Source organism: Cephus cinctus, unplaced genomic scaffold (assembly GCF_000341935.2).
Source record: "Cephus cinctus unplaced genomic scaffold, Ccin1 Ccin1_scaffold0123, whole genome shotgun sequence".
NCBI classification, from domain to species: domain Eukaryota; kingdom Metazoa; phylum Arthropoda; class Insecta; order Hymenoptera; family Cephidae; genus Cephus; species Cephus cinctus.
Genome location: NW_014332857.1, coordinates 2,463,572 through 2,474,568, shown reverse-complemented (window position 1 = coordinate 2,474,568; position 10,997 = coordinate 2,463,572). Strand labels below are relative to the sequence as shown.

At 37.9% G+C, this 10,997-nt stretch overlaps 3 protein-coding genes and 2 long non-coding RNA genes across 9 annotated transcripts in view; 2 read left to right on the top strand and 3 right to left on the bottom strand.

Moving 5' to 3' along the window:
* The window catches only part of LOC107274920 (metal transporter CNNM4), a 19,274-nt gene extending 18,035 nt beyond the window's left edge, over nt 1-1,239 (top strand). For both annotated transcript variants that reach the window (XM_015754502.2, XM_015754503.2), the window contains one exon: nt 1,134-1,239. The gene's annotated coding sequence lies outside the window, so the exon portion shown is untranslated. The remainder of the gene's footprint in view (nt 1-1,133) is intronic.
* Nucleotides 34-2,463, bottom strand: LOC107274928. 2 transcript variants are annotated; one of them, XR_003058147.1, is made up of 5 exons: nt 2,020-2,463; nt 1,646-1,862; nt 1,447-1,584; nt 710-979; nt 34-486 (listed from the first exon to the last, which is right to left on the bottom strand). It is a non-coding gene; the product is annotated as an uncharacterized LOC107274928 (long non-coding RNA). The 2 variants fall into 2 exon arrangements; XR_001539569.2 differs by lacking the exon at nt 34-486 and having other exon boundaries at nt 488-979; nt 2,020-2,461.
* A 1,895-nt stretch (nt 2,464-4,358) lies between these two features.
* On the bottom strand, nt 4,359-5,495 carry LOC112493641. Its single transcript, XR_003058149.1, has 3 exons — nt 5,359-5,495; nt 4,654-5,278; nt 4,359-4,571 (listed from the first exon to the last, which is right to left on the bottom strand). It is a non-coding gene; the product is annotated as an uncharacterized LOC112493641 (long non-coding RNA).
* Nucleotides 4,785-7,085, top strand: LOC107274925 (5-hydroxytryptamine receptor 1D). Its single transcript, XM_025079816.1, has 3 exons — nt 4,785-4,953; nt 5,059-5,253; nt 5,363-7,085. The coding sequence occupies exons 1-3, from the start codon at nt 4,816-4,818 to the stop codon at nt 5,978-5,980; spliced, it is 951 nt and encodes a 316-aa protein (XP_024935584.1). The 5' UTR covers nt 4,785-4,815; the 3' UTR covers nt 5,981-7,085.
* A 302-nt stretch (nt 7,086-7,387) lies between these two features.
* On the bottom strand, nt 7,388-9,404 carry LOC107274923. Of its 3 annotated transcripts, XM_025079811.1 has the most exons (3): nt 8,976-9,404; nt 8,797-8,881; nt 7,388-8,635 (listed from the first exon to the last, which is right to left on the bottom strand). In XM_025079811.1, the coding sequence occupies exons 1-3, from the start codon at nt 9,184-9,186 to the stop codon at nt 7,645-7,647; spliced, it is 1,287 nt and encodes a 428-aa protein (XP_024935579.1). In that variant the 5' UTR covers nt 9,187-9,404; the 3' UTR covers nt 7,388-7,644. The 3 variants fall into 3 exon arrangements, with proteins under 3 accessions (XP_024935579.1, XP_024935580.1, XP_015609992.1); XM_025079812.1 differs by lacking the exon at nt 8,797-8,881 and having other exon boundaries at nt 8,976-9,157; XM_015754506.2 differs by having other exon boundaries at nt 7,388-9,404.
* Between the last annotated feature and the right edge of the window lie 1,593 nt (nt 9,405-10,997).

Here is a 10,997-nt window from a genome sequence, read left to right as displayed (position 1 = left end):
CTCGAGTAACACTTACCCAGTTATTCTCGAATCATGACAAGTAATTAAGCCGATTGTTAATTTAACAAAAGCCCAAAATCCTCCCTTAATTTTACGTGTTATGAAAAGACACCCCTTCAATGCCGGTTTCCCATTACCCTATTACTGTCCTTCAGGACTAATTGCTATTATAAATTCATCGACCCGTCAAGTTTTTGGTTGGATACCGGAGAAGGTCTTTTTTCTTAAAGGATATTTTTATATTTTTTGTCTCCCTTTTTCTCCTTCTTTCTCATCCATACTCTGTATTTTTTTTCTCTCTCGCTCTGTCCCCATACACTTACCTTTACACAATGTGAATAAAAAAAAAGTTATCGCACAAAATTTATCGAAGATTATTACTCATCCCGTGTGCTCTGCTTTATCATGGGACTTCGCTCTTCTTATCATTGGAAATTAGTGGCGACGTGAAAAAGTTAGAGGAAATGCCGAATGGTGGAGAGGGGCCTGAAAGTAATACAGATAAAGAGCACAGTGACGCAGATGCACGCTGGACGAGACTTTTTTGTTAGTATTCAAATTCAAAGGTTAAGCCGGTCGGAGTCCTTACGGGGATATACTGTGTTAGAATAATGAACGAGGAGTAATTAATTAAAATCCCGCGAATACGGTGGATTAATGTGAATTTCTCACTGAGGCTAAGCCAATTACAATTTACAATTGAACTCACCGCAGGGTGGATACCGTGTTAAACTTTTGATAAAAACATTTTTATTTCAATCCATTTTCGCAATTTATTTGTTTCTCCCGAGTTCTTTCGTTTTATATTTGTACGTAGAAAATAATTTTTTTCTAATTCAGTTTAGGCTTTGTAATCTTTGCGGTTTCAACTTGTAACTTTCACTTCCGCAGGAAGATCACGTATCAGCTTCGTGCGCCGTGCGGTTAATTTCGATGCCAAATTAGTGTCTAATAAATATGTAATTTAATAGCGTCAGACCTGCAGAAGAAATAAATGAAAAAGTTTAATATTAATACTCTCGAGCATTGTCTTTAATGTACTCGGGGTAATTACTACTGAACTACTATAAAATAAAATCGCGAGGGAGCTGAAGTGCGAAGTAACAAATAATGTCTTTTTTTTATATCCGTAGGTAGAAAACCAGCGAAGAGGAAGCGTCAACATGGAAGATTTTGAATGTGTTTGGAGCTGACGGGAGTGGGGAGGAAGACGAGGAGTCATTTTTGACAGCAGTTAATCAAAAAAAAAAGCATCATGAATTCGTCATATTTACTTGGCGAGGACGAGGAATGGGGACAACGATATTATTTTACCTATTACAGTCAATTTGGAGATAGGAAGGGTGCAAGTGGGTTGGAGGTGAGTTGAATAAAATGTTTTCAACGTGTTCCAAAAAAAGAAAAAGGTTACAGAAACAAAATTTTATATAAGATTGTAGACTTTACTTTTTCTTTATATGCTCCAGTACAGTTACGCCGACACGCAAGAAGCGACCGAAGTCGATTTTGTATATTTTAACGTAAATATTACCATGGGTTTCCAATGTTTATATACCCTATAACGAAATAGGCATTTCCACAGGCCTAAAAAAGAGTTTATTATTGAAAAAGAAAATTAATTTAAAACAAGCTACCACGTACGTACAGGTATGAATATGAAATCCATATACACCTCAGGTCGATCGTTCTTGCATTTATTGGCTTTTCCTAGTTATCAAGAATACACTGGTTTTCTTTTTCATGTATACAGTGCGATTGCCTCTCTCAGAAATGAAAGAAACCTGTAGCCTCGTTCAAGAAGTGCCACGATGTCAGTAAGGCAAAGTGATTGCCCCAGTAACAAGGGTACATGTACTGAATACCTGCAGTAAATGAAATGCACTTTACGCAATTGAATATCCTCCTAGACTTTGAAATGTCGTGGCAGACGATATTCCGAGTAGAAAAAAGTGACAGGCGGTACCGAAGAAATTTTCTGATAACCTAAAAGTAGATAAGAAAGAAAAAGATGATTTTTACCTCGATCAAATTTTTTTCGACGCCGAACTTGTAGCCAAAGGCCTTCGCGCGTTCCTATATATAGCCGTACTTCATTGAACTTCGAATTACTATGTGTCAGCCAGTATATACCACACAGCTGCTTGTGAAATAGACTTCACCTACTATCTAGTACATTATAGAGGGCCAACCGCATTATTTGGATAGCCCTTGGTGGACGAAATTCCTATAGAGAAACAGCGTAGAAATTATAAATGAGAATTCAACTGACTTTCAGTGTAACGAATTTACGGGTCATCCTTTCAGCGTAAAGGTTATACGTACTTTCCAGTACGTTCGTAAAGTCCCGTATAGAGGGCGTCTCGTGACTGCGCATAAAAGCGGGAAAATTCAAATTTAATTAAACTTCTAAAGTCCAAAATATCCCTAGACGAAGGCTACTCTTTTTTTTTTGTTTTCATTTAATTACAGATATTCGTGCTAGCGGTGACTTTTGTTATCGCAGTAGGTGCCAACCTTGGCATCGCCGGATGTGTCCTGCGTTATAAGGAAATGAGGACGCCGACCAATCTCTGTTTAGTAAATTTGGCGGCTGCCGATCTTTTATTTGCACTTGGGGTACCAGCAGTGGCGTATACAAGATCAACACAAACTTGGAAGCTGGGGGAGACTGTCTGCAGACTCCTGCCGTATTCTCAGGTCAGTGTGGATTGTATAGATACATATTTTTTTTGTTCCCCTGAAATTCCCTCTTCGTTTATTTTAAGTAAAAAAAAAATGTATAATTGTCTACATTGTCAAGGTGAAATCCCCCCTTCTTATATCCTATGGAATTGCTCTCATTCTACCCTATTCAAGGCATCCAAAAGCTAAATCCCCTGCAATTGGAATTTCAATGAGTAGCTCTCACGCATTAAGCCCTGGGTTCGTCGTATACATTGACCCCATCCAAGTTTACTATGACGATCTTATTCGAGCGCGTAATCGACGCAGCAATGCGATTTAACGAACTAGACGATTTGACGTGGTCATGAGCATGAATGAATTTAGTGAAAATACATTTTGCACGGCTAACAGGAACCTGTAATCTATGATAAATTCAATTCGTCGATAAATTATCCTCATTTCCTGTTTCCCACCTTTTCGCTGCTGTCCGATAACGTTATAGAAATTTCTTAAAGGGTTAGGCTATTATTTTTCTTTTTTAATTGCGTTACAACAACCTCGGTCTTTGATCGAAAAACGATGATGCGTTGCCGTCAAAAATTTTTCTCGTATCCCGTGAACTCGAAAATCTTTTTTCATTCAGAGAGAGATAGCGAGAGAGAGCAATTTTGCTCTTGCCTTTTCCGCTTCGAATTTTAGAATAACACTTATTTTAAATAACTGTTTATTGTTCCGCTGCACTTTCCACTCTCGCCACATTCGCAAAATTGCATTCTCCCTGGAATCGCGCATGCCACAGTGCATTTGCACCGTATTTCATTGTAGACTAAATATACAGTGCATACAATGTACAAGAACACGTTGCACTACCACACAGTGCATATATACAGGAATCCTTGAGAATTTTCACCTGGTTGTCTAGTAATTTCTCCGTTTTTATTCTCACCAGGCTTTAACGTCACGAAAATTTCGCTAAAGTAGACACGGACCATAATCGAACGACGTTAAATTTCTGCAGAGCACATGTGCACACGTGCGAATGTGCATGTTGCACATGCGGGGATGCCAAAGCAAAGTAGAAAAGTAGCTGCGCCGCGATGGCTTGTTTGCACGGGAAATTGATGAGACTGGATTTAGATTCTGAAATAGGGATTTGGCAGTGGCGCCGCGTAGCGGCTAATAAAATGTTTAACGTTATCAGTGCTGTACAAAATTAGTTAATACAAAGTTAATTGGAGAAGCACAGCGGACGATATTTTCAGTAACACTATTGTCATCGTCGCAACGAATCAACGTCGATAACAATGAAATTTTCATTACCATCAGCGGAGACTTCGGTCGTTCGATTAATTATTTTCAATTAATTTTGACACGTATCAATCACCGAACATCAATTACTATCAAGAACTAAGTAATTCGTACCCGTATTTACTATGGATAAATGAGGGCCAAGCAGTAGTTGACAATACAGGCTGATTCGAATTAGAAGATATTAGAAGGCATTCCAATATTTGTCGTCATTCTCCTGGTGGCACATCTATTTTTCTCTCCTAGATATGGAATGTACATTCCATCACGGCATCGCAATTGCAGTCATTCTCTGATATATATTTTCTTTTGCTTTCTCATAAATACGTAAAATACAAATGCCAGACCATCGTTCTTGACAAATAATAGAAGTAATTTTATATAAATTTATTAGCCACTGACAATACAGCAAAAACATTATTCGGGTACGTATTAAAATATTTTGCTGAAATGTCACTCATTCCTTGTTACGTTATTCAGCATTTTCTTTGCGTATCTGACTTAATGAGTGACAGACGTTCATTTACCTTTTGTCCAGTAAGCATTTTACTAATTATGCGTCGTACTCTTGCTTGAATTTCGCCTGCATTTTTTCCTCGCTGCAAATAACAAAGGAACGATAACAGACAATAAAATGGAGGCAATAACGTATACTCGATTAATCTTATAAGCGATACTCACAATAACAGCTATTTAAAATTACATAATGTCAGACCAAAATCAATGCTAACCGTTGAATCAGTACAATAAGTCGTTAGGAAAATAAATTTACGTGAATGTAACCTTGTACTTTTCCAGTTTGTCTGTGGATTTGTACTACTTTGGACGTTGACATTGATTTCTATGGACAGACACAGATGTCTGGCGATCGCTCCATATAGAAGCGCCTTAACAGGACCCCGAGTTCTTGCGGCTAGTCTCATAACGTGGGCGATAGCAGCCTCCTTGTTTCTTCCTGCTGCCTTTTGGTTTCGACCCAGGGTAAGTCATTTTTCAAGCGAACTCTCTGAGCTGTGTTACGTCATTTTAGATAAAAATGCATGTCTTAGTTGCTGTTGATGTCTCTTTTTTGTTCTGACACGACAGGAAGTGGCTGACGGTACCATTTGTACTTTGGTATTTCCAAAAAATGACGTGGTCAACATATCACTTTGCTTCACTATTCCGATCATCATAGTCGCTTGCCTTTTGCCAATGGGACTACTGGTTTATCATTACCAGAGAATTTTTCAGAGGATCCTGGATACCAGGAGTAGGTGGGCCGTACCCTGCGTTGCTCAGGTGGGTCCATGTCGTATTAATAAATCTGTTGAATTTGAATTTCGTGTAACTAATAAAGATTGATTTAATTATATAAAAGAAATGTTTTTATATGTTATATTAAACCTAGGGTTTGGAAGCAGGAGCTGGCGGTAGACGAGATTCTGAGTTATCCGTGGTCGGTACCCTAGTACCATGGGCTGGACGTAAGTTGTCCACCGTATCCATAACAGGTCGTCAAGGTAGAGCAGGAAGTCTCTCTCATCACGAGGAAATCAGACTTCACAAGCATCTACGGGTGGTCCGGATTCTTCTGCTTAACGTTGTAGCAGTTCTAGTTATGTGGTTGCCAATCACCATCGTCATGTTCCTCATCTACGTAGACGGCAGACGATCTAACGAGGATACGAATTTCTTTCTTAAAAGTCATCACTTTGTCTGGGCCCTAGTCGTCGCCCAGCTTAACACTGTCGTCAATCCACTACTTTACGGTGTCTTCTCTGAGAATTTTAGAGCATGCTTTGTCAAGCTCTGGAGACGGGGTTTGAGCAAAGATCATGGAAGTGGTGAACGTGTTAGTGGTGGTACGGGCTCCAGGAAGGGTGTCAAATCCTTGGAGGTTTTTCAAGACAGATTAGGTGGGCCCAGAACTCCTAGCAGTCTGAGAACTGGTCCAAGACCACCGAAGAAAAGTTCCAGTTGCAGTATTGCCAGTATTATCGAAGTTCCCAGCTTGGAGAAGCTCTAGAAATTTTGAAGGATTTTCAAAATGTCAAAACTTGTGACAGACAATTTTTTTAGTACGTAAAACATTCGCTCGTACCTTTATTACAGATCCTTGTAGATTTTGAACTTTATAATATTACAGTATAATAGTGAATCAGTACTTAGAAACGATTAACTTAATTTTACTATTAAAAAATTACATGTGAGTGAAGTATCTCTATAAAATTCTCTTTTGTACCCGTTCGTATCAATGATTTAATAAATCATATCGCTATGTGCATCGGGCAATGAAATTGTATTATCCAATTGTAGGATATTATTGTAAGAATGTACATGGTGAACCATATTATCCTATGGATCATGGATAATGAATATACATTTTTTTTTTACTTTGAATTTTTAAAATTGGGCCAAAATTTCATCAATGTATCTATCGATCCAAATCAACGTGCTTACTAATTAAGATCTTAAGACATACCGAACAGAAACGGTGTTTCCGATATATTATGTACATTTCTGTATATACATTAAAAGGCACGTATTATACAGACATATTTACTGTATACCAAATGTAAATTTTTGTTGTCTAAAATGACAGCTATTTATATATATTTAAATAGGAACTCATTGTATAATTTTAATATTTCAATATTTATGGATAATTAATAATTAATTTCAATATTTATGGATAGGTGTACCCGGTGGAGGCTGAAATAATTGCTTAAAGTATTGCCAGAACGGTAGGACGAAATTAGGCAGCCCTTTAAGAAAGGATCCGGGATGTGAATTTTGTGAATGTCCATTCCGTCCACTTGATTACGCGTCCAGGGTGGCAAATAGTTTGACTTTACTGCCGCAGCCATTTCCTGAATATACTCTGACTTTGACTCTGACGCAATACAGCCACCCTCGCAAACTCTAATCAGACTTCCCCGTCTGACGTGTATACAAAAACATGTAATAAAAGTTAAACCAACAGACGTTGACTTTAAACAATCGACTTGGAAGCAAGGCTAAATCAACAGTTTGTAAAACTATTTTCTTCTTCTTTTTATAAAAAGGCGATAACCGCAGGCTGGATATAAACAAAATTTACGCGCCACAATAAAACTTGAACATGAAAAGTGGAAAGGATTTTCTTGTCCTTTTATTCGAGGTTTCCTCATTAAAGTTTTCACTTTTTTTTTCAGTCTTCACAATGGCGAAATTGACATGGTATAAGACCATTATAATAAATGTATTGGCAATAAATCTGGTAACGAATGAAAAGAAATTGATATGACTTGTTCCACGAAGACGTAAAGCAGGAACGAATTTAACAGAAAGCTGTTAATCAATGAATGTTGGCGTACCGATGGTAAACTATTTATATATAAGACAATTGCGAGGGTTGCCGCAATTGATGCTCTAAACAGAATTGTATGCTTCGTTATATCGTGGCCGTGACGGCGTTCGTTATTTATGAAGAAAAAAAATTCTTTGCCACAGACGAAATTTGAAAAGGAAGCAGCAATACATGCACATTTTTAATAGGTGATTAATCTTTGGTAATGTGGTCCAATTAAATATTGTTAATTCAGAAACATTTTCACGGAATTTAGTTCTTAAAGATATATATATATATATATATATATATATATCTTAAGATATTATAATATAATATAATATATACACATAATATAAATATTAGGAATTATTTATTTCCTTGCGAACACTTTTCTTTATCTCTGATAGTTTTTCAATGTCCAAACAATCTTCAGATTGCAATTTACGTAAAGTTGCTAATTTAGATTCTATAAAACTAATTTTATTCAACTTTAAACCTTCCTTTTTCTTCTTCGGTGGTGAATCCTTTAAACAATTTTTTATTAGGCACCATGGCTGTCCCTCATTAGTGTGTGTTACTAGATCCACTGTGATATCTAAGGAGTCTGATATAAACTCTTCAGGTATTAACATTTCCAGCACAGTTTCAAATTCCTTAATCAGTTTTCCACAAGTCACTTTCTTCCCGTCGTTTATTAGGTTTAGATAGACCCAAGAATTCTTAGGGAATATATTGGCAAAGTCAGCTGATAGAAATACTTTGCCTGCAATATGCTTAACATTCATCTTGGGTTGATATTGAAATTTTTTCTGGTGAGCATAGAGATTTAATCTCTGATTTTTATCCTCTTCTGCTTGCAACTCAAGATCTAGTTTTTGTAAAATTTTAGAGTCCTCGCAGATCTTATCAACAATCTCTTCTGTGTTGGAAAGCATATTACAATTTAGTTCTACGAATTCCTCTTGTTCCTGATCCATATCTTCTGTGAAATCTAGGATCAAAGACCGTTCTAAAAGTACTTTTGCTGGTGTCAAAGCTAGAAGTTTTTCTTTGAAGACTTGAAAGCATAAAAAATATTGGTTCACAAAAATATCATGTTCCAACTGCTCTGAACCAAAAATTTTCTTTGTGATATATGTTTCCATTTCATCACAGTAAATGATGTTTAATGATCCATCGTGAGGGAATGCACAAAGACTATGAATATTGGTTCCCAGATTAGCTTTTTCAAATACTATCTCCTGATTTTTAGTGTACATAAATATCACGTACTCAGTCTGTGCAAGGAATATTAAGCCACAAGTCTTTTCCATACTTTTCCAAGGAACTATATCAGTAACCGTCTGTTGGCTGCAATAAATTAAATTAATGCTGTTTTTGCATAATTTGAAAATTCTCTTATCATATACAAATACACATAAATTGTCTGTAGGCTCAAACTCACTATCACCAAATATAGCTTCACGCAAATCATGTTTTGTATCGTACGAATTCAATGCAAAACTGTGTACCGTACTTGATGGCACTGAAGTAGATAAAGGTAACAGATCTCTTTCACGTTTCTCTTTTTTGTCAAATAGGTACATAATACCAGATCTGGGGTAGAATACATTGTAAAACTCATCAGCTAGTTCTATACCATTTTCACTCAACACAAGCAATTTCATGTCTTTGGATAATTTATAAATACCCGTCGGTTGACAAATTACAAAAACTCTCTGTCCAAAACATTTAAGAGTCTTTATGGAATCTGGGGTTTTCAGCGTATGTTTAGTATCTGCTTCCCCATATGGACACACAACTAGTTTTTCGTTGTCCCAGAAGAAAAGTGTATCTTTTCCATAATGATTGAAAATAAGAAAGTTTTTCGGTGCGAAATCTTCTTCCTCTTCCACGTACATCTTAATTCACTTGTATGTATAACATTCTCATCAGTGTTATTTGACAGTTAATCAAAATTTTCGTCTTCTTTCATCCTCTTGTCAGAGCATGCAATATTTTAACATCGAAATAATACCGCACTCGATGCTCCTTCCTTCCTTATGGTTCAATTGATGTTCCTTCCTTCCTTTTCCTTATAGCTGTATCCCCAATGGGGGACATGTGCCAGTAACTGGTCCTAATAATCAAGGATTGGAAGTTCGACACTAGATGGCGATGTAACTTGCGAGACGGCCTTATTCAACTCAGCGTGAGGGGACCTACAAAGTTTATACACCGAATCCGAACAGTGTTGGGCGAAATCCGTATAAATACTTAAAAGTTTTCATATGAAAACCCATTGGTGAATGCCACTGGAAGCTGGGCGCGAACCTCCAACCTTTCGGTCGTGAATCCGCTACTCTATCCACTGGGCTACGGCTGGAATAATGAAGGCAAATATTAAGGCAGGATGTACAGACTAAATAAGAATATTGGGTAACAGGGCTAAGCAAATGACTAAGGGAATTCTTTTTTTTTAGAAGGTTGTATCGATAAAGGAAAAGCGAAGACAGAATACGGATAATATGGCAGAGATGGAATGGAAATAATGATAGAGAAAAAGTAGCATAGCAGGAAAGGGGCTGTCGAAGCATAAGGCAGGAGGAGGAGGAAAAGGATGCTGTTATGATGGAGGAGAGTAAGAGAGACAGAACTCATTCGTACTTTGGGATATTCGCATAGGGCAAAAGAATATCAACGTGTATAAGTGTTACAAGATAATTTATTCAACAAACGTCATAATGATACAGTATACAAAGTACAGACATACATACAGACATACAAAGTACATAGTATACAAAGTGCAGACATGCATACAACAATACACATACAGCTCGCGAAAGATTTGTAATAACAGTACCATTAAAGATATATTACATATATCACTACAATATAATATACGTGTTGTATGTTGCATACCACTTTAAACATTTCTTTTTCCAAAAACCATTCTAAAAACTTCGTTTTTAAGAATATACTAGGAGGAGAGTGATGGAGAATGGGAAGGAATAGGAGATTCGAAAATAGAATACAAACGTTTGGTGGCAGCAGCCAGGGAAGATGTTGTTGAAGGGAAAAAGAGGAAGATTCTGAAAAAGAAAGAGTGAAGAAGAGAGCTGGTTATGACTGAGAGAACAAGGGGAAAAGAAGAGAAGACCAGATTTTTCTGGAGGAGCGAGAAAAGAGAATAGTGGGAAAAATAGGAAGTATAAGGGAGAGAAATGGGCCCCTACTCGCCCATTTCCGTGAGGTCCTGCCTCTCCTGAAGGGAGTTACGACCCCTCCGAGGCCCCATAGGGGACCGTGTTTTTTTTTTTATTGAGGAAAACCCCCAAGTCCTGCGGCTTTCGCGCACAGGACTAGGGGGGGGGGGAAACCTCAGGATGGAAAGGAAGTCGGTTCGAGGGACAAGGAAAACGCAAAAGGGGGTAAGGTGAAGTTAAACGCGAAAAAGTTAAGATAAGTTAAACGCAAAAGGGATAAGTTAAACGCGAAAGGTCTACCCCTAGTCAAGATTCACCGCAACGAAAGACCGCGGGCGTAGCACCCGGCGGTACCCTTGCGGGCACGCCAGGACATCCCGAAGGACGATATTTAACGCTACAACCTTCGTCCCTTCCCACCGAGCAAGCCCAGTGGGTTAGACGTAAGGAACCGCGCCCGCCGCCGGCGGCGAGCCCCGTTAGCCATCAATCCCCGCGCAAAATGTCTCCGACAGAGGGTGACTTTA